General features: G+C 37.3%; 1 protein-coding gene across 2 annotated transcripts in view; it reads right to left on the bottom strand.

The window, feature by feature from the left end:
* The window catches only part of LOC136039211 (fructose-1,6-bisphosphatase 1-like), a 64,906-nt gene extending 39,768 nt beyond the window's left edge, over positions 1-25,138 (bottom strand). Inside the window, exon 1 of one of the 2 annotated variants that reach the window (XM_065722736.1) lies at positions 24,884-25,138. In XM_065722736.1, coding sequence (XP_065578808.1) covers positions 24,884-25,056 — 173 coding nt within the window. In that variant the 5' untranslated portion in view covers positions 25,057-25,138. Of the gene's footprint in view, positions 1-11,317; positions 11,660-24,883 lie in introns of those variants that run through there. The other variant, XM_065722737.1, reaches the window with a different exon arrangement.
* Positions 25,139-26,368: the final 1,230 nt, after the last annotated feature.

The raw sequence follows: 26,368 nt of genomic DNA, 5'->3' as shown, positions 1-26,368 counted from the left end.
ATCATAGCTAAAAAAAAAATTAATTTTTGATTAATTGATTAATCAAAAATTAATCATTTAATTAATAAAATGATTAATTAAAACCATAGCTAAAAAAGATTAATTTCTTCACTTCCTCTCCCTGAACATTCACTTCTCCCACAATACCATAGCTTAAAAAAATGATAAAAATACAGAATGATCAGCAAAAAACTATCAATCTTTTCACCATCAAAAAGGCTCCACACATTTTCTTGTCTTGCGGCCGCTCCTTATTATCACAAAATCTATTTTATTAAAAGATTTTTCCCGCAACTTCATTCCTTGTTTTTTTTTTCTTTTTTTAGTCTTCTTTAGATTAAATTTGTCAATTTGGTCAATTATTAGCACCTTTGTCACATTGCCCCTCCTCCCCCAAGATTTTACTCATTGGTGCCCTTGTCACATTGCTCTAGATCCGCCCCTGGTTTCAGGCGTCGTTTTTTAAGAATTGCGACAAAAAGTAAAACTTTAACGTAAAGGGCAAGCGACCGAGGAAGGCCAGGCCCCCACATATACGGAATAGTTTCTATTCGTTTTAGTTTTGACGTTGCTCCTAACATTCAATTCAAAAAAATTGTTTTTATTCAACTTCTGATCGTTTTTCAAATAACGCCACAGATGTGTTACAAAAATACGTATTAAACCACAAAAAAGATTCTTAAGCAACAGCGTGTAGTTTCGAATAGTAAATACTGCAGAACAGAGACAAATAAAATAACTGAAGTTTCCCAAGTTTCGCAAGTTTTTTTTTTCGTTTTTACACTAGTGAAAAAAATCGAATAGTTGTGGGCATCCAGCCCACATTGGAAAATGTGGAATGTGCCCTTCCATTTGGAAAATGGAAATGATATTTACCATTATGCACTGAAAGAGTAAAAAAACAATTAATTAATCATAGACTTATCTATTAACAAATAAACTGACATCATATATGTACAGTCCTAATAAGGGGGTTAATGTCAGATTTGCCTCTCACTTAATCAGACTATATGTCTTGGCTTTTTATAAAATTAGCCGTGGACTGATACCCACAACATCAAGTAGTTGTAGAATTAACATCAAGTAGTTGTGAGCATCAAGTCACGGCTAATTGTAGAAAAGCCAAGACATTTAACCAATTTAACTTTTAACCAAAAGAGAATATTTTCTAAATAATTTGCTTTTCACTGGGATATAAATGTTGGTGTCACATTCGAACACATTTTCCTAAAATCGGGAGATTGATGCTGTAATTTCTGAGCTAGATGGGTTTGTTATTTAGGTTTACACTTTTGGTGCGCTATTACATACAAATAAATGGGTTATCTCTGGACTTGCTTACACTCATCCATCATCTAAACTAACCTGATTCCATTTGGCCTTTCTGGTACGATTTTTCTTCAGGTTTCAGCATTTTGGTTTGCTTACATATTTTATATTGTATTCATTGAATGGTTTGGGAATTTGGTAGATGAGGCATAATTTTTGTGTTAAATCGATTTTGAACATAAATCGATTTTGAATTAATATAAAGAAGTTGTGGGCATCAAGTCACGGCTAATTGAAGAAAAGTTAAGACAGATAGTCAAATTGAGTTAGAGAAAAATCTGGCATTAACCCCCTTATCAGGATTGTATAAAAATAATGTTAGTTAATTTGTTAATATGTAAGTCTATCTATTATCCGTCCATGTGTCATTCCTAGGGCAGAAGAACTAAGGTAGATAGTCATAGAATTAAAATCAGGTGAATTATCACGAGTGAATTTTTTTAGTTTTCTAGTTTGATTATTATTTATTATGTATTTTAACTATTTAGTCTAGTTTTTGCTGTTTTCATTTTCGTTTATAAGGGCTTCCGGTTATGGAACCAAAATATTTGCATACTTATCAGTAAATATTTGTTCAGTGCCTCAGTTAAAAGTTTCATTCGTTATTATGTCTCCCATTCACTTTATTTAAACTATAGCAAACTAAACCTATAGGAGGTTTTAGGGGGACGATTGCCCCGGGCAGAGAAGTTTTAGGGGCACAAAACTTCAAATAAATAGTATAATGATTACACTCATTTTGTAAATTTTAAATTTATTAAAATGAAGTAGAGGGCACAATTAATAAAACAAGAAAATGAATAAATTATTAATTAATTAATAAAATCAATTAAACATAAAAATAATTGAATTATGTTAATTAAAGAGTAATTGTTAACAAAACGAAACACAACCGAGAAGTCAAGTTAGGTTGATCTTAATGAAATGCAACAACCTTTAGTTTACATAATAATATAATTTGTGCTATTTATTTGCACATTAAGAGGGGGTTAGGGTGGGGTAAAGTATTTCAAAAGCCTCCCTAACCTTACCTAACCCCCACTCCCCCCTAATATGCAAATATATAGCCCAAATTATTCAAGTCTAATACATTATATCACCCGTCACTTGTCTTTGTGGCTATGAAACAGTTTTCCGAGATCTAACCTTAGCGTAATTATTGAGTGTCTTGTTTAATGAACAAGTGCCATTAAAAAAATTAAATTGAATAATTGATTAAATTATTGATTAAATGATTAAATAATTTTGTTAATAAATGGAATTGCTTTTAATTTGGCCTGAAAATTTTCGGGAGATAGGAGAGGTGGGGTTACTAACCAATATTTTGCCCCGGCGCAAGAGAGACCAGAACCCCCACTGTCAACGCAAACTCCTCGAAAAATATTTATCTATCAATTTTTTAAAAAATTGGCCAAAATCCAGAAACTTCGGGAAATAGCAAAAACCAATAAACACCAGCATACCGGTGCTTTAGTTCCTTCCTTTCTCTATGTGAAAAGCTCACATTTTGGTAAAATAGCTAAACTGACAAATTTGTCAGCATAAATCTATATTGAACTGTTTAAGGTTACATAGCCATAGTTGTAATTGTTTCCCATAGGCCTGCCTTACACATTACATATTCCTAGTCAGGGGCACCTACTTTAGAAGGAGTCTCATTTAGAGGAAGCAGTGGCAAAAACTCAGGATTGCTAGCAAGTTAAAGTAGGTGCAGCAGCAGTGTGCATTCCTGGACATTGTAATCAGGCGAGGCGCCTCAGGTTTTGTCGTTGGCAACAGCACTGCCTCCTCTAAATGAGACGCCCTCTCATAAATTTTTATTGAACTGTTTAAGGTTACACAGCCATAGTTGCAATTGTTTCCCGTAGGCCTACCTTGCACATTACATATTCCAAGTCAGGAGGAGCACTAACTTTAGGAGGAGTCTCATTTAGAGAAGGTAGTGCTGTTAGCAGTGGCAAAGACTCAGGGGTGCCAGCAAGTTAAAGTAGGTGCAGCAGCAGTGTGCATTCCTGGACATTGTAATCAGGCAAGGCGCCTCAGGTTTTGCCGTTGGCAACAGCACTGCCTCCTCTAAATGAGACGCCTTCTCATAAATTTTTATTGAACTGTTTAAGGTTACACACCCATAACTGCAATTGTTACCCGTAGGCCTACCTTGCATATTACATATTCCAAGTCAGGAGGAGCACTAACTTTAGGAGGAGTCTCATTTAGAGGAGGTAGTGCTGTTAGCTTTGGCAAAGACCCAGGGGTGCCAGCAAGTTAAAGTAGGTGCAGCAGCAGTGTGCATTCCTGGACATTGTAATCAGGCAAGGCGCCTCAGGTTTTGCCGTTGGCAACAGCACTGCCTCCTCTAAATGAGACGCCTTCTCATAAACTTTATTGAACTGTTTAAGGTTACAAAGCCATAGTTGCAATTGTTTCCCGTAGGCTTACCTTGCACATTACATATTCCAAGTCAGGAGGAGCACTAACTTTAGGAGGAGTCTCATTTAGAGGAGGTAGTGCTGTTAGCTTTGGCAAAGACTCATGGGTGCCAGCAAGTTAAAGTAGGTGCAGCAGCAGTGTGCATCCCTGGACATTGTAATCAGGCGAGGCGCCTCAGGTTTTGTCGTTGGCAACAGCACTGCCTCCTCTAAATGAGACGCCCTCTCATAAATTTTTATTGAACTGTTTAAGGTTACACAGCCATAGTTGCAATTGTTTCCCGTAGGCCTACCTTGCACATTACATATTCCAAGTCAGGAGGAGCACTAACTTTAGGAGGAGTCTCATTTAGAGAAGGTAGTGCTGTTAGCAGTGGCAAAGACTCAGGGGTGCCAGCAAGTTAAAGTAGGTGCAGCAGCAGTGTGCATTCCTGGACATTGTAATCAGGCAAGGCGCCTCAGGTTTTGTCGTTGGCAACAGCACTGCCTCCTCTAAATGAGACGCCTTCTCATAAATTTTTATTGAACTGTTTAAGGTTACACACCCATAACTGCAATTGTTACCCGTAGGCCTACCTTGCATATTACATATTCCAAGTCAGGAGGAGCCCTAACTTTAGGAGGAGTCTCATTTAGAGGAGGTAGTGCTGTTAGCAGTGGCAACGACTCAGGGGTGCCAGAAAGTTAAAGTAGGTGCAGCAGCAGTGTGCATTCCTGGACACTGTAATCAGGCAAGGCGCCTCAGGTTTTGTCGTTGGCAACAGCACTGCCTCCTCTAAATGAGACGCCTTCTCATAAATTTTTAATGAACTGATTAAGGTTACACAGCCATAGTTGAAATTTTTTCCCGTAGGCCTACCTTGCACATTACACATTCCAAGCCAGGAGGAGCACTAACTTTAGGAGGAGTCTCATTTAGAGGAGGTAGTGCTGTTAGCCGTGGTAAAGACTCATGGGTGCCAGCAAGTTAAAGTAGGTGCAGCAGCAGTGTGCATCCCTGGACATTGTAATCAGACAAGGTGCCTCAAGTTTTTATCGTTGGTAACAGCACTGCCTCCTCTAAATGACATGCCTTCTAAAATTACTGCTCCTGACTGCATATTCCTGACCTGACCAAAGGTAACATATAAATAATTAGCTGAGAATACCACTACATTTCTAAGGATAAAGTTAGCGTGCAGAGGTCCTACGTTTAGAACCAGGATATAAAGTAATGAGCGATTATCTTACTTCCTGCTTCTATCTGTGCAACTTCACAGCCCAATTGATTGAATGATATATAGTAAAAAATAATTTGTTTTATCAGGGGTAGCTAATCTGCACCTTTACCAATGGGTCAAATCTTAAGCATACTTCAACAGGCCTAGCTTAACGATCGAACAAAATAGGCCTCGTTTTTAGAGTTTTAAATTTGATATCAATCTTTTGAAACAAACAGTTGAAAAGGTACGTTCACACAGAATCCTTAGGGTCCTTTCAAGGGGTCCAAGTCATAGTCAATCAATCCAGTCAATCAAGTCATGTGGTCCAAGTCATGTTTCCAAAGGGTTCAAGTCGCAAAGAAGAGAAAGACAAGTTGCCAGCCTATCTAACATATATCAATAAAACTAATGCACATAAATCCACTGGTGATATTTCCTTATGTTTGTGGGACTACAGAAAACTAGCGCTTTACTGAAAACACAAAACAATATAGTAAAAAGCCAACCTAAAAAATCAGGCAGCAGTCACTCAAATATGACATCATAACCAATGTAACATCATTTTGTATATGAAGATGTTTTTTGTCAAAAATGGATTTCATTTTTTATGTTATGTTTTGCTAATTGCAAGATAAGCTAGAAATAGTAATTCATTTAAAACGAGCCCTCAACGAGCTGTCTATTTTTGTTTCAGTGCCCCGCTAGCCACAGAGGAAAAACGAAACTAAATGCTTCTTCTTCTTAGTGTTGTAACTGGTAGAATTGGTCACGGTAGAACTGGGCATTTTATGTGTTTTACCGTTATTCCATGGACTCCTCTGAAATTGGTAGTTTACGTACCTATCTTACATATTTTCAGTATTTTACTGGTATTTCAGATATTTGACTAAAATATTTTACGATGTCTTGTAATTTTCACTGCTCGACATCACCCAAAGACTGAGAGTAACAGGTTTGGATATATATAGCCCAAATTAGGCCTATATATTTCCCATGTATTCTGCCAATGCGTCTCTATTGTTTAAACCAGTGTACCTGTAAATTGAGTCAACTGTGGCGAAACAAAAACCAGAAAAACAAAAATGAAGTTTTGAAGTTATTTTTTTTTATAAAATGGTCTTCCGAAGATCGTCAAAGCACTAGGGTATTACCCTAGGCACAAGGCAACTAAAGGGACAAACTAGACTGTTGATTAAAATGGTAACTCTTCTAGATGATGAACATTACCTTTTTATACCCAGGAAAATCTAAATCATTAAAAATTTTCCTTAAAAGCTGAAAAAATTATAGACTAAAAGAAAAGCTCAGTTTTTTTATAGCTACAGGGCAACTCTAAGATACTAGTTTTATCCTATATTTCCTAAAGAGCATCTTATTTTACCCAGTTTTACTGTATTTTAACAATTTTTTTAACGGGTTTTTATTTTACGGTCATTTTAAGATACTGATGCAACCTATCCAAAAAAGTAAATTTCTTTGTTGTTCAAGCTTGGGACTACAAGCTTCCTATGGTATACTTTGTGTTTCGGCCCAACGCGGATTTTTAGGTGTTTCAGGCTATTTTTTGAAATTCTTAAACTTTTTTTTTTTAAGTTATCATTCCTGAATCAGCTACAAAATGTTATTAGATCTCGCTAGTCAGTAGTTTTTAACTCATTTTTTACACTTTTGGCCACTTTAGACAGCGGTTCTCATTAGGTACGTGTTCACTTTAGGGGTTTTTCCGCCGTCCAAACAAGGAACTGTTAGCTAACAATTTTCCCAATAATATTGTCTCCGCCTTTCACCTAAAAACTTTTAGCTAACATTGTTAGAGAACATCTTTAACAAATCAAATACTTGTTGGAGCATTTATTTCTGTTAGCTAACAATTCTGTTTCAGCCGTTCGAACAAATAACTGTTAGCTAACATTGTTAGCAAACAGTTGGAAGGCGGAAAAACCCCTTTTATTAGTATCTTTCATCTGTCTTCACTAACCTTGTCATGTTTTTAGATTTATTCATGTTTGACCAAATTTAGACAGGGAATTGAAGAAATTGCCGCATATGTTCTAAGAATTAAGAATTAACCCACGGTTTCCACGATTAGGTACAATTTTAGCATATCCAATCTTCAACTTTTTTTTAACATCTCTCAGAACCTGAAATTGCAAAAAAGGGAGCAAAAAAATATTAATCCCTAACCACCGTAAACTCACAACATTGCGAATTATTGAGTATCCACGGAACAAATTATGAGCTGATGATTTGGGATCGAAAAGCACAGATAATGCCAAAATAGACTTTGTTCGGCTTAAAACTAGCAGGTCGTTCGCGTAAAGAATAAAAGACACATCAGATAGACTATAAAAATACGAAGGTTTGATTCCTGATAACACATTTTGAATGCAAGCATTAAATAGATAAGGTGATTGCACTCCATTCTGTCGTACTCCAGATTGAACTGATATATTACCGAACTACCCTGTACCATATTTTAAACGAAGAAACGAATCACTATACCAAAATTCAAGTACAAGCATGACAGAAGGATTCACTCCAAACTCTGACAAAGAGCACCATACATGTGCATGGCAAATACTATCGAAAGTTTTAGACAAGTCCAAAGCGCTAATTCCTTAACATAATTCCTTAATTCCTTGTTTACTTATTTCCTTAATTGTTTACTTATTTTCTTAATTCTGTGTTTGTCAATGCAGTTTCATCATGCCATCATCAATTTTGCTTTTAAGCACCATTAATTATGATATGATGAAATGTTGTACATAGAACAAGTTTACTGATTAGTTATATCGAGCCAGGATCTTAAAAGTCGACTTAAGATATTGTCAAAAATTCACGTTACCAAATTATGGTCATGAATTTTTTTTTGAGTTGACGTAGGAATTGAGTCACTGTCATTGAGTCATGACTCATTGAGAATTGAGTCATGAGTAATTCATAACCCTTCGACTGGGTATCATAAAGAATGGAAGCTAAAACCTTATGCGTATATTGGCACCCAATACGAGATTGAGACTCAAATTAGTTTGAGTCTTTCGCAGTTCGTTCAATAATATATGGGAGCAGAACATATTCAAATATCTTATTAGTACTGCAGGCAACAGTGATGGGCCTATATGAACTGCAGTCAAAAGGGTCTCTTCCACGTTTAAGATTAAACAAAAAAAAAAGTTTTTTTAAATGAAAGTAAGGAGCGACATTAAAACTTAAAACAAACAGAAATTACTCCGTATGTGAAACGGGTTGTCCCCTCCGCAATCCCTCGCTCTTTACGCTAAAGTTTGACTCTGCCACAGTTCTACTTTTTAAAACAATTAAAAACTTTTGCGTAAAGAGCGAGGGATTGCGGAGGGGACAACCCATTTCATATACGGAGTAATTTCTGTTCGTTTTAAGTTTTAATGTCGCTCCTTACTTTCATTTAAAAAAACTTGTTTTTTTTTTGTTTAATTTCTGGACGTTTTTGAATTAATGCATTTTTTGATCTTGGCTCTCCGCGCATAAATAATTAAACGAAATTTGCATATTAATTTTTTTGGGCTAAATGGCTTTTTCATAGTTTTAATCGGAAGATTTTGAGAAAAAAGGAGCAAGAGAGGAGGCCTAGTTTCCCTCCAATTTTTTGATTACTTAAAAACGCAAATATAACTTTTACTTTTTTACGAACGTTTTCACAAGTAAAAAATATACGTAACTTACGAATTAACTTACGTAGCGAACTTCTATATTCGTATGTTTTATTGCGTATATGAGGGGGCTCACCCCTCGTCGATACCTCGCTCTTTACACTAAAGCTTAAATTTTGTCCCAATTCCTTAAGAATGACCCCTGAATCACAAAGGCCGTAGAATAAATAGTTGAAATTACTAAAAATATTTTAGCGTAAAGAGCGAGGTATTACGAGGAGGTAAACCCCTCATATGCGTAATAATTTCTGTTCGTTTTAAGTTTTAATGCTGCTCCCCACTTTCAGTAGAAAAAACTTCATATTTTTTTCATTTTTTTTTTTTAAGTAATGCTAGAAAATCCTGTGCCCCCTCCATTGAAAGTCTCTTCCCCCATGAGAACTTCCTTCATGGAAAGATCCTCCCACGTACCCCCCCCCCTCAACTCTCCCCCAAACCAAAAAAATTCCCCTGAAAACGTCTGTACACTTCCCAGTAACCATTACTATATGTAAACACAGGTCAAAGTTTGTAACTTGCAGCCCCTTCCACGGGGACTGCGGGGGAGTAAGTCGTCTCCAAAGACATAGTTATTAGGTTTTTCGACTATGGTGAATAAAATGGCTATCTCAGAATTTTGATCCGGTGACTTTGGGGGGAAATGAGCGTGGGAGGGGGCCTAGGTGCCCTCCAATTTTTTTGGTCACTTAAAAAGGGCACTATTACTTTTCATTTGCGTTATAATGAGCCATTCTTCGAAGTTAATTTCCGTAGAATGAGCCCTTTCATGACATTCTAGGACCACGGAGTCGATACGATTACCCCTGGAAAAAAAAAACAAAAAACAAATAAACACGCATCCGTGATTTGTCTTCTGGCAAAAAATGCGAAATTCCACATTTTTGTAGATAGGGGCTTGAAATTTCTACAATAAGGTTCTCTGATACGCTGAATCTGATGGTGTGATTTTCGTTAAGATCGTATGACTTTTAGGGGGTATTTCCCCTATTTTCTAAAATGAGGCATATTTTCTCAGGCTCGTAACTTTTGACGGGTAAGACTAATCTTGATGAAACTTATATATTTAAAATCAGCATTAAAATACGATTCTTTTGATGTAACTATTGGCATCAAAATTCCATTTTTTAGAGTTTTGGTTACTATTGAGCCGGGTCGCTCCTTACTACAGTTTGTTACCACGAAGTGTTTGAATAGGGGTTACCGTTCCGCAAGGGAAAGATTCAGGCACCATTGACAGAAATAAACTAACAAAACATAAACAGAACTGGAAAAGTAATGAGCTGAGCGACTAGTGCCGGACAATCACAAAGTAATCAACTCTAAAACAATCAAATTTCTACCTTTCAAAATATTGAACAAATAAAACCACGATTGAATTTTGCAATGCGTGATAATAAAATCAGCACCCAAAAGGAGATAGGCCTAGGCCTGAACCCATTAGCACCCGATAAGTTTTTTTTTCAAATTTGGTATGTTCTATAAATTATTTTTAAACCATTTAAATCGGAATTTGCCAAAGATATGAGGCCCAAATATTCTCCTAGGCCCTCATTTCAGTGGCACGAATTCAAGGGGAAAAATAAATTTCTCAAAATAGAGGGGGGGGGGTAATTTTTTTCAATTTGTTCTATGAAAATACTAGAAAAAACCGCTTTCCAATGAAGATAAAAAAAAGTGTTTTACGAAATCCGGGGCGGAGTGTAAATTATCTCAAGGTGGGTTAACACCACTGCTGAAGGGGCAAAAATAAATCTCTCAATATAAAGGTGGGATAATTTTTTTCAATTTGCTCTATGAAAATACTAGAAAAAACCGCTTTCCAATGAAGATAAAAAAAAAAGTGTTTTACGAAATCCGGGGCGGAGTGTAAATTATCTCAAGGTGGGTTGACACCACTGCTGAAGGGGCAAAAATAAATCTCTCAATATAAAGGTGGGATAATTTTTTTCAATTTGCTCTATGAAAATACTAGAAAAAACCGCTTTCCAATGAAGATAAAAAAAAGTGTTTTACGAAATCCGGGGCGGAGTGTAAATTATCTCAAGGTGGGTTGACACCACTGCTGAAGGGGCAAAAATAAATCTCTCAATATAAAGGTGGGATAATTTTTTTCAATTTGCTCTATGAAAATACTAGAAAAAATCGCTTTCCAAGGAAAATATAAAAAAAAGATCTTGAGAAATCCGAGGTGGAAAGGGGTTGATACAACTGCTCTATTTGTGCAGTTTAATCATTTCAGTGAGTTAATATAAGTACAAAAGCTTTGAAGTTCATCTAAGCCCATGCTCTTTGAGAGGAGGGAAAAGAGTGGGAGTAAATACTTCAGAATACCTTCTCAATAGAATATCCAGGTTCTCGATACGTTCCTGAATATTCTGTTCATCTTACTCGACACCTTTCTAATATAGCCAAAACCATAATCTAGAATTTCACAGTGAATACGATTGTAGAGTATAGGAATGTATGTTTTTGAAAATATTTACCTTTCTAGCAGGATTGAAGACTAACACCCATTTAGTAATGTATAATTTGTGCAGTCTACACATTGTTTACATCTGCATAAACTGCAAGTATGTTGTATAAATACATATATTATAAATGCATTGGAAGGGGTATATTTGTCCCACCTTGATTGAACTCCACCCTAAATTTACGACAAAACACTTACAGCTCAGCTATTCCTGCTTTCCTGACTGCAGAGCTAACAGCTTTAACTGCAGCTTGAATAGCCGTCAACAGCTGGGTCAAGTCTCCAGTGGCTGTTTTGTGTTTTCTCTGTTCTTGTAATATATATCTTGTCAAAGTCATGCAATTCGTATCCATAGCCTGGCCAGAAGACATAGCTTAAAGTTGGTATTTTAGAGCACAACGAAATAATATTGAGAAAGACTGACAAGGAACAAACAAACCGGAGCTAACCAAAGAGGCTTCGAGCCAAAAATGTGAACTTCTAACACACAAATCCTATTTTCTTGCGCAATAAGGTTTCAAAATTTTAGATTCCTAGACTAGGAACAAATGTGAGCAAAGATCTAGGAATAAATAAGAACACCAGGTTGTGGGACGGCTCATAATATTTTAGACTTGATAAAAAATGGCGTAATGCTATATGAAAGTGCGCATCAGGGTATGGCTCCATCTTCATGGCATAGGACATAGTTGTATCATCCCAATGGGACGCATAGGTCGACTAGCCCCAGGTCTAGAGGCGCACAATGCCGAGGGACGCAAAAAAACACAGCGATTTTTTTTCCTAACAAAAACTGAGCTGATGGGATTTACCGTCAAGTGCCACGAGCACTTTACCGCTGCGCTGCCTATTCACAGAACGGTGATTTTAAAACAAAAAATGAATTCCGTAGCAGCTTTAAAAACTGTCAGATGTCTCCCAAGAACGGCAGCTGAGAGCTCAGTATCACCTCTTTCTTGCATTACTTATAGCTCATCACTCATTAGTTGCCTTCGTTCAGGACTTCCACTATCCCTGAATTTCCGGGGATTTCCTCATAAATCTCTATGTCCAACCTCCAAAAATGATTGCTTGGGCTTAAGGGTGCCAGAACGCTTGGGCCCAGGGGCTCCAAAACGCTTGGGCCTAAGGACACCAAAGATTTAAATCATGCCCTGCAAATGGCTTTCAAAAGCAAATAATGCCGAAATTGATACTTCCTGTCATGCAGTAAACACCACAAAAGTAAAAAATGTAAAAATTTGAAGGATCAGAAAAATAAATACGTCAGTGAAAAGTTACAAATCATAAAAAAAATAAAATACAGAAAAAACCTTCATACAAAAATTATTCAAGATAAAAACTAGATGGATATATAGATAAATTTATTGTCCATTCCAAAAATGGTACAAGACCACAAAAGGAATAAATAAATAAACAAAGAGGAACAAAAACTTAGGTACTATAAAAATACACAGACACTTAAGGAAAAATCACGATGACAAGGCTACTGGACTCAAATGACTTTAAAAATTCCGTGTGACGCCTAATGAGAGCAGCAATGGGATCTGCAACACCGAACTGACGCGACCCTGACACATTCCTTGTCCACGGTCTTAAATTGAGCAGAAATTTGTCTTAAACTGCTATTGAAGATAAAAATCAACAAAAACCAGAGAGGATGAGGGGTTACAAATGCTTCTTAGATAACCATTAAACGTCCCAAATCAGTGCAAAAACGAGCTAGTTTAAAATAGTGCTTGGACTGCACATGAGCTGCACCCTGACAGCGCAAAAAAAGAAAATTCTAACTGGGTGAAACAACAAGCTAAGCCAAAGCTGTAAAATGCCAATGATATACTTCAAAAAGAGATACTCTGAGTCACTCTTCAAAAAGTGACTCAGAACAAAAACAAGCCATTTTTTTCTTTTTTGAAAGACCAAAATAAAGGTAAAACTAAAAAAAAGTAGCTTCTTTAAAGCATCATTAAGACTAAAAACGAACACAAATTATTCCGTATATGAAGGGGATGCCCCCTTCTCAATACCTTGCTTTTCACGCTAAAGTTTAAAAATACTTTAAAAAATGTTTTTATTCTAATTAAACTACCCTTGCGTTTTACGAGTCATTCTCAAGAAATTGGTACAAACAGTCAAACTTTAGCGTAAAGAGCTAAAGATTTAGGTATTGAGGAGGGGGGGCATGCCCTTCATATACGGAATAGTTTCTGTTCGTTTTGAGTTTTAAAATCGTTCCTTACTTTCAGTTGAAACAAAACATTTTTATTTAATTTTTGATCATCTTTCAAATTATGCCGGTAAATCAGGCTTCTTCATGAAAATTCCCTCCTGTCACAGGAAACTCCTTCGTGGAAAGATCCTCCCGCGTAAAAAAAAACCTCATAAAATTTCCTTTGAACAATACCATCGTCGCAGAAAAATATTATGAGTAAATTTAGTAATTTACATCCCTTTCCCCAGGGAATCTGAGAGATCATATTATCCAAAAAGGGATAGTTATTGAACCTTTAACTATGCTAAACAAAATGACTAGCTCAAAATTTTGATCAGACGACCTCGAAGAAAAAAGGAGCGTGGGAGGGGGACTAGCTAACCTTCCATCTTTTTGGCCACTTAAAAAGGACACTAGAACTTTTGCACAGTAACACTCACAGCTTAGATACTAATAGTTATGAAAAATTCTATCTTGCCCATGAGAAGCTTTTGGTACAGAGCTCTGAAGTTGGCGCCTCCTCCAAGCCCGTGCTCCGACGCGTAGATCGTAATACAACACAATAGGCGGGAACGCAATTTCGTTTTGTTTCATACGTGGTCAGTCAATTGCTCTGACTTTTAGATTCAGACTGCCAGTTTCCTGTCTCCAGTCGCTAGCATCGCTACCGCGCACTACGTCCCAAAAATAAATCAAGTTTTCATAACTGTATTGGTATCTAAGCTGTGGTAACACTAGACTTGATAAATCTTATATATCTGGAAGCAGTATAATAAGCCAATTCTTTTGATAATTAGGGTTTGGACAGGCTCTTTCAAGCTGCTACTTTCATCCTTCCATACTTTAAGCATTGGTTGATTCTGTTCAGAGAGGTTCTACAAGTTGTGTTCTGCCTTTAGGTCTATCAAGGTATTTACCAGGATTCGAGCTGGATTCTATGCATAATTTGAATTTCTTTTTGAAGACATGGGATCTTTTAAAGCTTAAAATTAGGGAAAGAGCGAAAATATGAGGCTATAGCCTTAATGGAGTATCATTTTTTGAGAGGCAATAACAACATTAGATACAATATGCCTTCTGAAGTTCATTTCTTGTCAGGTCTCACGTGGGCTGAAAACCTAACCAAAGCGAGATCCTCTTGCTACAGGAAGCTAGGAAGAATCCCAAGATGTAAAAGTCCCCTCCTGTTGTGCATCAGATCAATAATAGAAATGTATGTCCTCACTTTGCTGGTGCTCCAACTAGCCACATTGCTTCAACTGGACATGTCCAAAATCGAACAATATTTCTGATGCCAAACACATGCAGTCAATTCAGGATTGTTTCAAGGTGACTTCTATATTGTCTTTTTTACAAACGTATGCATTAGAATCTACAAGAGAAACTGTCGAAGCCTGTCGAAGAGAAATGCCTTGGCATTTAACTGAATCTATTTTCCCTTTGTCAATGTTGGCATAAAGTTTGACAATATTCTAGTACCGAATGACATGCCATAAGAAAGGTTTGCTGGAAAGATGAGTTCAAGACCACTTGGTAACAATGACCAAAAGATAGGGATGGCTTATGAAAAACATTCTTCATTGGTTTAAAGCTGACACAAGCCCATACAAGCAACTTTTTATAGAGCGTGTATGATGGTTGGTTACAGCAATCCTTAGCCTCATACCAAGATATTCATAAGATGGCATTGGCATTATTGGGTAGTTGAAAGCATCAATTCACCATGATAGGTACAATCATTCTTGTCTCTTGTTGTATGAGAGATCTGGTAATGCACTTTGTGGCATTGCCCTCAACTCCTTCAATAAGGCTAGCCCAATTCTTAGAAAAAGGGTAAATAAGATACATACTAAAATCCAAAACCCTGCCCTCCTATAGAAAAAGGGTAAATAAGATACATACAAAATTCAAAGCCCTGTCCTGCTACCCTGTCCTTCAAAAAGAAGTCCTGCTATAGAAAAAGGGTAAATAAGATACATACTAAAAGCACATGAGTAAATAGTTGTGCTACATTTGAGGAGACCAAAGCTTGAATTTCTTGTTGTCAATAACCATGAACTTCCAGTTGTCCATCTATCAGTATTCCTAGATCTCCTTGTTTAAGGCTTGTCTTTGATATTAAAATTGACAGTGAATTGGAATCAAACAGTGTTTTGGAGACTGTAGGTGAAAAATGTCAATACCTACATTTTATCTTGCAAAACTTACTGAAAATAGTGAAAAACTAAATAGAATGGGGCAAAGTACAAAAGAGCTGGAAAGTAAGACGCTAAGCTAGATTTTATTGTTTACACAGAATTTTGTTTTTCAGATAATAATTACTGAGCTTGAGTGAAATCATGGTCTGTATATCTGTCTTCCCAAAATCCACTGGTCAAAAATAAATCCTACACAAAAATATTTTCAGGTATTGACAATTAAAACTTTTTAAGTTTAATACTTGTGTCACTGAGTTAACTGGACTAGAGCCAACATCTACAATCAGTAACTCCAAGAGAGGTTTGCTTTGTTTCCTTTTATTTATAGTATATGCACTACACACACACACACACACACACATATATATATATATATATATATATATATATATATATACATATATATATATACATGTACAACTTGTTTGTGAAGTATAAATACATGGTGCAATTTGAGCAACATGTTAAATAAATACTAGGCAAACTGAGCTTAGTCTTAGAAAAGAAAGAGGTCATTTAAATCAATTCCAAGAAAATAATAGTCAATTGCTCCAAAGTAAGGTCCTATCAGAGAAGGAGGATGATAGATATAGTAGATACCATTATGTTTAAAAAACATAATGTCCTGAATAGGAATAGTCCTGAATAGGAATCAAATGGTGTTATTCTCTTGTTGTTATTGTATTTATCTGTAAAAAAAAAAGTTCATGCACATGGGTGTTAGCAGCAGACTGAGTGTGAAATCATTCTAGCTGATGTTTGTGATATAAGCAAATTAAGTGACCGCCTCCCCCTCCAACCTGATACATCTTGTTCAAACTGAAATCAATCCCATTCATATAACAAATGAAAATCTTCTGAGTGTAAAGGAGTAGGCCTTAGCTAATAATTTAGAATTACTATGCAACCCAGTGTTTTATTCAGAAGAAACAAACTAGACCAAGAAATAAAATGGGAAAACATTTACAAGATACTCAGTACTAATACTACTACAAAAACTCACTCCACCACCAAGCCCCTGAAGTCCACATGACTACAAATGCCCCTCTTCCATCCCTATTCTATTTAAAGTCTCCCTCTTTATACCCTTCCAAGAAGCTCCAATTTCCCTAGGATGTTTCTTTTCAACCTCTTTCCACTCCATTTGGGGACGACCTACTTTCATCTGGCCTCACATGGTTGACTGACAAAGACAATCTGTCATCTGCAAAATCTGTCTTAGCCATCTCATTATACTCCTAGAAAGCAGGATTGAACTACATTTTTTCATGCAGCAAACTGTCTGAAATATGACAGGCCAAATGAATACCTAAAACAGGCCAATGAAAAGCAAAAACAATACAGATTCTTGTGAAAGATTTATCATTTAATAAATAAAATAAAAGCAAAACTCAAGACTTTGCAGAAAATGTCTTATAACTCCTGTTGGAAATTGTCAGATAACTCCTTTGAATACTTGCATAAAGATCAAAATATTCTATCTCTGCCTGTGTCTAAGCCACCTTATTTTAGAAGCCCATTTACCACATTATCAGCCCATGTGGCCATATTATTTTTAATCCTTTTAGTAGGGTTATGTACCATACTTAATTTATCCTCCAAATTAAGCCTTCCCTCACTTCCAAAGTGTCACTAATTTTCCATTCTTTTCCTGTGATTTTATCATGATTTAGGACATCTGGCTGCAACTTTCAGATCATCAGCAATTTTATCAAGGGCCTCCACTTTACATCTCCTTAAATCAGATGTTAATGCTCTCATCTTTCCCTACATTCCTCTTATTTTCATATAATCTAAAGTCCCTCCTCCTCTCTACTTTACCTAAAGCATCTTTACTCATTTTACTAGCTGTGTTTCTAACTTCCCTTCCTAAGACCACATCTGCAATTTCACAAACTATTTTCTGTAAATTATTCCATCAGTCTTCTAAATTGTCAATCTATCAATCATTTTTAATCAGTCATATTTTAAACTCTCCACTTTTAACTGTTCCAGGTAAGTTTCTTTGAAAATCTCATCCTGGTCAACCAACATTGCGACCTCTCAGAAATTATTCTTCCTACATATCAGCTTCAGATTAAACCAAGAAGCTACTAGAGGGTGATCTTTACTTTTAATATTGACAACAACACTCCTATTTACCCTTTATCTTCTACCAATCTTGCTGGCTTTCACTTTACAATAACATTCAATAAAGTTGGGTGACTTACCATCATGTTGGAACCATAATAGCTTACAGACCATTTTATACCAAGATTCTGTATTTGTTATAACAAAATTATTATACTAAAGGATTGCATCAGTATCTGATCATTACTATTTCCTACAACAAATTTACCTAGGCTGAATTACCAAATATCTAACCTGTATACCTGTGCATTAAAAATCCCCGAAAAAGTAGGCTACCATATTTCTACCTAGGATCCTGTATTTGTTTATTTAGCTGCAAGTTAAAATTTATCTGAGACAGTACTATCTCTGTCAGTCAAATCTAAAGGAATACAAACTACATATGAATGATACCCAGCCTTTTCTTGTCATAACATGAGCAACTAACATTCTGCTATTAATATCTTCCCAGCCTAAAGAAGAGGGTTCTTCTTTTGCTCTTAGATCTTTCTGTAAAGATTTATGTTCTTTTGTTCATCTTTCCTCTAAGATCTTACAGCTCACCAATGTTAGCAAAAAGTGTGAAGAATGCCATTTTTCTGCTACATAGCATAATGATGAGAGAACTTTGAGGATATACTTGTAAATTATATTCTCCTAAAATTCTAAGCCTTTTGTATAAAGGACTTGTTCAGCCAAGGCTTGAGACAGGCATGGTCCTTGCATCCCCCTTTTTCAAAAAAGATGTTGAAATTCTTGAAGATGTCCAGAGAAGAGCCACTAAGGTGGTGAGTGGACTGCATGAGCTTCCTTACCCTACAAAGCTATGCAAGCTGAAACTCCCAACTCTGGTTTATAGAAGAAGACAGGGTGATACCATTCTGGTTCATAAACTTATTAATTCAAAGGCACTTCCTGATCTTCTTCCTCTGGTGTCTCAGGACTCTTGTACAAGGGGACATAAGTTGCAGTTATCCAGGCATTTCTCCTCAAAGTGGCAACATACCCATTTGCTTACCAACCATGTTGCCAACCTCTGGAACAAATTACTGCCAGATACCATTGCTGCCCAAACCACACAGCTTTAAGAACTGACTTGACAATGAACAGTCAACAAAAGAATGGAAGTATAACTGGGAAATACATGAATCAGCAACATCAAACCACTAGTCAACTGTATGTATTCAACTATTTGTCATGTATTATCAACTCTGGAGTTTCTACAAGGAAAAATCCATAGATTGCTCCAAGCTGCAATTTAAGGTAATTTGAGGTAAACCACTGAATCACAGCAGAATGTGAAAGATGTTTGCAAAAGAACAGCACAAGAAGTAAGATTTCACTTTTAAGTGTTCTTTTTCAAAGGATGTAAGATCTCAGGACAATAATGTGTAAAAGAACAGCCTAAAGAATTAGCAGCTTCCTTATATATCATGAGCCCTACTTCCTGCCTATGTACCAAACCCTTCCGGCCTGAGTAAATAAATTCTATATCACCTAGTTTCATGATTCCTATCCATGGGATATGAGTTTCTGAAACTCATAAGAAACCCGATTCACATCACCTGAATTTATCAGTCAAAATGTTGATACAATAGATTTTATTTAACATTGTAAGATTGTCCTCAAAAAGAGCAATGGTTCCAGAGCCAATGCAGGATGGAGACTGATTTAAAGTATGTTTGCACATTAGGCAGGGGGGTTGATAAAGTTCAAACTTACCTCTCATTGGCATCATAAGTGATCTTTACTCCTACCCTCACCACCATAATATGCAAATATATAACCTGAATTGGTATAGGCTATACAGGGGTGAGGATAAAATTCATTGGTAACAAAAGTTATTACTAGCCCATATCTGGGAAGAGCATAAAAAGGGTATGTTCACTTTATTTGTAAGTCATTAATATGAAATATAAAATATTTACCAAATTGCACTATAGAATTTTAAGTGGTTTTAGAGAAATTTATTGTGTTTCCTTCTGTGGTGGGGGGGGGGGGGTAGAACCACCAAACTAGAACCAACATTTTTTTACCATAATTCAGACCCTGCTGTGCATTCCATCTTCTAAGGATTAGAAATATTTACTTGGCAGTAACTTCTCCAGACAGGCCATTTTAGGCAATTGATTTGTTCCTGAAACTTTCATTCTTTTAACTTATCTACTTTCCAAGATAGGGTAAAATTCTAGTTAATTGACTTGACTTCTTGCTATCTCAGAGAGGGTTTAGGTTAGGAAAATGAAACTTCCAGGGATGAATCTACAGACTAAAGTATGTCCTGGAATATATTTTGAAGCCACTACCTCCACTCCTTCTCCCTCTGAGGGCCTTGGTCTTTGATGACCTTTAAAAATATGTGTTATATAAAAGTGAAACCTTGCAAAATAGGTCTTCTGCTTAATTGAAGTACAACAAAGTTGTTTTCAGCTTCATAACTGTAATATCATGCATGTTAAATAATGATATGCCTGCTTGCTGTGCTTGTGCTTATTGATATTAACTGCTTGCTGTTGCTATATAATGCCTTTTGTTCCAGATGCCTGGGTTTAAATAAATCTTATAATTGGTAAAACGCTACATAGTGTCAGAAGATGGAACCAAAGCCACCAAGTATTGATTGGGATTCAGCTTCCCTCGGCGATGAATGGAAACGCTTTGAAGAGCATGCCAAACTGATGTTTCTGGGACCCCTGTCTGGAAAGATGGCAGAAAGCAAATATGCTTACCTTCTCATCTGGGCAGAAGAAAAAGGGCGCCAGATATTCAACACCTTCCCACTCACTGCTGCAGAAACAAACAATGTAGAAACTTACCTGCAGAAATTCCGCGAATATGCTGCACCAGTCACCAACAGTGTATTTGCTCGATACATATTCCAAAAACGTGACCAGCGTGAAGGAGAAAGTGTAGAGAAATACATCACAGAACTGAAAATCCTGGTGAAGGCTTGTAACTATGATAGCACTGATGAAATGGTTCGGGACAAAATAGTTAGTGTCACCAGAGACCCGAAAATTAGAGACAGACTTCTTCTGGAAGGTGATACCCTAACTTTGGCACTAGCTGTTGGCGAATGCCGTTCTTACCAAGCAGCCCAGGCACAGCTAAGAACATTTGAAGTACAAGAACCACAACAAATCAAGAAAGAAATAGATAGTGTCCAGAAGTACAAATATCCAGTCAGAAAATACGAAGATGCATCTGTGTCATCTAGAAAAACAAAGAAATGCTATTTCTGTGGAGGAGTATACTCACCTAGCCACACTTGTCCTGCAAAGGGAAAAACCTGTGCAAAGTGCAAAAAGCCAAATCATTTTGCACGTGTGTGCAAAAGCAACAAATCAGTGAATGCAGTGATTGAATACAAGGAGAACCCAGCCAACAAAAGTGATGAAGATGAGGATGTCTTCTTATATGCCATAGAGAACAAATCAATAAGAGCAGAGATGAAGCCCTTATTACACTGGAGGTGAACCACTCCTTACCTGTCAAATTCAAGGTTGATACAGGAGCAAAAGCTAACATTCTACCTGCCAAGTATTTTGACGCCTTACCACATCCGCCATCACTGAAACAAAGTTCTTAGAAACTCACAAGCTACTGTGGATCCAAAATTCCTGTTAGAGGTGTATGCGAGCTGAGCTGCAAGCACAAATCAAGCAAGGCTGAAACCCTAACATTCTTTATTGTTGAAATGGATTCAGTGCCAATTCTCGGATTCCGGTCAAGCATTGACCTGAATATTGTAAAACTTGTACTGAATGTCAGTAAAGTTGAGAAAAGCACATGCAAGGACATGCACGCAATCGACAAGACAAAAACAGATGAAATAATCAGTAGCTACAATGATGTCTTCCAAGGAATAGGAAAATTGGATGGAGAGTGCCATCTGTATCTGAAGGACGATGCAGTCCCTACAGCATACCCAGCAAGAAGAATTCCCTCATCGCTTCAAGGAAAGTTAGAAGCAGAACTTAAATGGATGGAAGAACAAGGGATAATTAAAAAGTCTCTATACCAACTGACTGGGTGAATTCGATGGTCGCCGTAGAAAAAAAGGATGGCAGTTTAAAGGTCGGGGTATTGGTCGCTAGTCTTGGATGATGAATCTGCAGACTTAACAACATTCAATACCATCTTTGGCAGATACCGTCTTAAACAGATGCCGTTTGGCATCATCTCTGCCCAGGATGAATTCCAAAGAAGAATGGAAGAGGCTCTCGAAGGATTAGACAGATTTGCTGTCATCATTGATGATCTCCTGGTTTTCAGTTCAACCCTTGAGTAACACAATAAGCAATTAGTAGCTGTATTTGAGAGAGCCAGAGCAAAAGCTATCAACAACATGCCTACACCATCAAACTCAGAAGAACTTGCAACTCTGTTGGGTATGTTAAACTATCTCCCAAAATACATCCCAAACTTATCAACACAGAATAAAACCCTGCATGACCTCAGTAAAGTGACTGAGTTCAAGTGGGCCAAGGAGCATGACAAAGCCCTCCAAAACATCAAACACTCAACAGTCAAACTTAGCATACTTTGACCACTCATGCAAGTCCATTGACCTCACTGTGGACGCATTGTCACACGGTCTAGGAGCATACATCTTGTCAAACGGCAACGTTGTCGCATATGCATCATGCTCCCTTAGCAAAGCTGAACAGAAATACTCACAGCTTGAGAAGGAATTATACGCAATAGTCTTTGGTTGCAAGTACTTCCATCATTTCATATATGGCAGGCATGTAAAAGTAACTACAGACCACCACCCACTTGAAACCATCCTATGAAATCTACTTCAAAAAGCACCTGCCAGAGCTCAACAAATGATGCTTCAGATTCAACCCTATGACCTAGAGTTCAGTTACAGACCAGGGACAGAAATCGCAGTCGCAAACACTTTATCAAGGCTGCACCTACCTGACATTGACAAGAAGCTCCATAGAGAAATTGAGGTGTATGTCCACCAGATTGCACATGCACTTCCTGTTAGCAATGCAAGGCTCGAGGAAATACGACCTCATACCAAGGAAGATGAGCACCTGATTCATCTCAGAGAGGCCATACAAGGCAGTTGGCCCAATGCCAGGAAGCAATGTGCCACAGATCTCCTTGCATACTGGAACCTTCAACACAAGCTGTCATACATGAATGGCATCATATTTAAAGGCGAAAGGATCGTTATCCCAAGGAAGATGCGACCCCAAATCCTCCAGCAACTTCACGTCTCCCACTTTGGTATGGAAAAGACAAAGCAATGCACCAGGATGCTCGTCTACTGGCCAAAGATGATTGGTGATATCAAAAGGCTAATCACAAACTGTCCCACTTGCCAGAAACATAGCTGTAACAACCGGAAAGAGCCTCTCATGAACTCCCAGATTCCATTAGTACCATGGCAGCAGGTAGCCTCAGACATATTTGATTGGAATGAAGCAAATGATTACCACAGCCGCTTCTTTGAAGTCAACCTGTTGAAAAACTTGACATCCAAAGAAGTCATCAGTAAACTAAAAGCACATTTTGCTCAACAGGGGATCCCCCACATCATCATCTCAGACAACAGAACACAATACTCATCCACATAGTTTGAATGGTTCATCAAAGAATGGGGCATAAGGCACAAGACCTCCAGCCCTATCTACCTGCAGTCCAATGGACTGGTAGAAAAGGCTGTCTACACTTGCAAGGACATCTTCACCAAGGCAAGTGAAGGCAGAGATGACCCATATCTGGGTCTAATGGAATAAAAAAATACACCTGTAGACAACTACACTGCCCCTGCACAACTGCTAATGAGCAGCCAACTATGCTCCACCTTACCCTGCACAGAAAAGCACCTGCAGAAGCAGTTGGTTCCAACTAAAAAGTACCTGCTGAAGTGGGAAGAGGCCAAGTCAAGACAGAAATGATACTTTGACAAACATGCCAAGTCTAGGCCTACACTCCACTTGGTGGACGCAGTGACCTACCAGAAACAAACTGATGGCCAGTGGAGCACCACCAGCATCATAGCACCAGCAGCACACCCTAGATCATACCATATTGAAACCAAAGCTGGAACAGTTCTACAGAGGAATTGGAAACACATATCAAATGCACAGCCATCAACACCAGTACAGAACAGAAGTAGTCCAGTAAAATGCACTGGAAGCAATGCAGTTACTCCTACTGTGATCCCCCCAGCATCAGACCTAACTCATGCAGACAAAACACCATTTACCGCATCATCAGACATTCCCTCACTTGACAGAACAGCCCTGCTCCATACTACCAGTAGCCCAAGCCCACCCAAGGAGGGAGTACCAGTGGTTATACCAGTAACTAAATCAAGGTACAGCAGGCAGAGTAAGCCACCAATCAAACTGAACTTGTGAACTTACCAACAAAAATCTCAAAAGAAGAGAAGTTGAAGTCTGTACATAGTGTATATAATACCCAGGAGAAGTGAGCCAAGCACCTTCTCTTGAGTGTGTGTTAAGTCAGTGCTATATGAGGAGTTCTCTAGTTTTGTTTTGTGTCTGTACAAAGTAAAGAGAAGCAATCCTAGCACCTTCTCTTGGAGACATTAGTAATAGTACTAACAGTTGGATCTCCAATTCCAGTAAGTGATAAGAGTCTTCTTCCAGGGAAGAAGGATGATGTAATATCATGCATGTTAACTGATGATATACCTGCTTGCTGTGCTTATTTGATGTTAACTGATTGCTGTTGCTATATACTGTCTTTTGTTCCAGATGCCTGGGTTTAAATAAATCTTATAATTGGTAAAACGCTACAATAACTTTGCTCAATTCCATTTTATAATGTTTAAAAGATATGCAAATACATTTCATAAATTTTGAAAAAAAAATGATATGGTTCAAAATTCTACTCAAATAACAGGAATTGCATTTTCAGAACTAAAGGCAGAAAAAAGCAACTATTAACTGAAAATTAAGGTAAAATGTTGTTTTCTCAAAATTTCAATTGGTATAGGCCTAGACCTGTCATTTAGGCAAACTTCCAGGCCTTCTAGAGGGAGAAGGAATGGAGGTTGGTACTTTAAAATACCTTCCCGGGACATACTTTGGCCTGTAGACCCATTCCTGAAAGTTTCATTTTCCTAACCTAAACCCTTTCTGAGATAGCAAGGAGTCAATTAACTAGAATTTTACCCCTTTATAGCTCCAAAATTGTAATTTAAACCTCTATTTTTGTTCAGCCTTGATCTCTAAATTTACCAAATAGCCTACTTACAGTTTGGCTATTCCTGCTTTCCTGACTGCAGAACTTACAGCTTTAACTGCAGCTTGAATAGCAGTCAATAGCTGAGTCAAGTCTCCAGTAGCTGTTTTGTGTTTCCTCTGCTCTTCTAAGATATATCTTGTCAAAGTCATGCAATTAGTATCCATAGCCTGGCCAGAAGACATGGCTTAAAAATAACCTGAAAATATTCAAAAAAAAAAAACACCAGCAGACAGGACAAGGTAGAGTTGCCAACTGAAGAGGCTTTGAGCCAAAATACAAACTTCTAAATTCCGTTTTGTTGCGCAAGGATGTTTCGAAATGTTTGGAAATTAGGAACGGTATAAGATAATTAAGAGCATTTTAGATATAAAGATGGTACATTAGGAAAAATTTGTCCTTTTTGCATAAATTTATAGTTTTCTATTGTTTGCGAAAATTTTGAAAATGGTATATAAATGAAAAGAATACCGTGCCTTCTTCGGTTTCTAGAGTCTATTGACAGCTTGAAAAGGAGAAATCAGTTTAGATTAACTTCATCTATATATATATACGTATATATACGTATATATACGTAAAAAAAAAAAAAAAAAAAAAAAAAAAAAAAAAAAAAAAAAAAAAAAAAAGAAAAAGATTGTAGAAATTTCGGGAAAATTTGGAGCAGAATGGTTTCTTCGTGAAAACTTGCTTGTATTGAATTGGAACTAGATGGGAGTTTTGTGAGAATTCACAGCACGTGCTTCTTGTGAAAAAGGTTTTTAACTAAAAACTTGTTTGTGGTGCATGAAGTCTGTTTGAGAAAATTCTGGAATAAATGATTTTGTGGACTGGAGACTAGTGGTATCATGAACAGTCAAACTGGCCCCCCAGCTGGGGGTACAGTAGCTCCTACTAGTGTTGGACAGTATTCAGTGGTTCATAGTCCCATGCAGGGGCCTGTAAATGGGGCCCCAGGACCACAGATGATGCAAATGCAGTGGAATATGCCTAGTGGTATGCAAAAAGTCATGTTTCCGGCAGTCGTACCAAATGTTTATGGACAAGTATATACCCCAACTTCCAACCCATCACAGCAGTATATGTATACAGTGAATAACACAAATGATGGACTTGAATCAGGCCAAGTTATGACACAACTATATGGACAACAAGTGTACAGTAATCGAGCACCAGTGCTGAACCAGGCACAGTATGCTTGTACAGTGAGTAACAGATATAATGGACTTGAAGTGGAAGAATGTGAGTTAGAAGGTATTGACCATTCTCCACCTGACACAAACTTTGAATCTGATGATATGACTATGGTAAATCCAAGAGTAGTGGAAGGACTATGCTCAAGAGGAAAAGAGAATAACTTGAAAAGGAGAGTGACCTCACCTATTAGTAATGAAAGTGTTCAGATTGAAAGGGGAGCACCAAAGAGACAATTTGTTCACCAAAGACCAGACCAGAAGGCCAAAGGCCTGTCACTTACAAAAGATAAGAGAAATATTTCAA

The sequence above is a fragment of the Artemia franciscana genome, chromosome 19 (genome assembly GCF_032884065.1).
Source record: "Artemia franciscana chromosome 19, ASM3288406v1, whole genome shotgun sequence".
In the NCBI taxonomy this organism is placed as follows: domain Eukaryota; kingdom Metazoa; phylum Arthropoda; class Branchiopoda; order Anostraca; family Artemiidae; genus Artemia; species Artemia franciscana.
The sequence above is the reverse complement of the archived record's forward strand: the minus strand, read 5'-3'. Positions and strand labels throughout refer to the sequence as shown.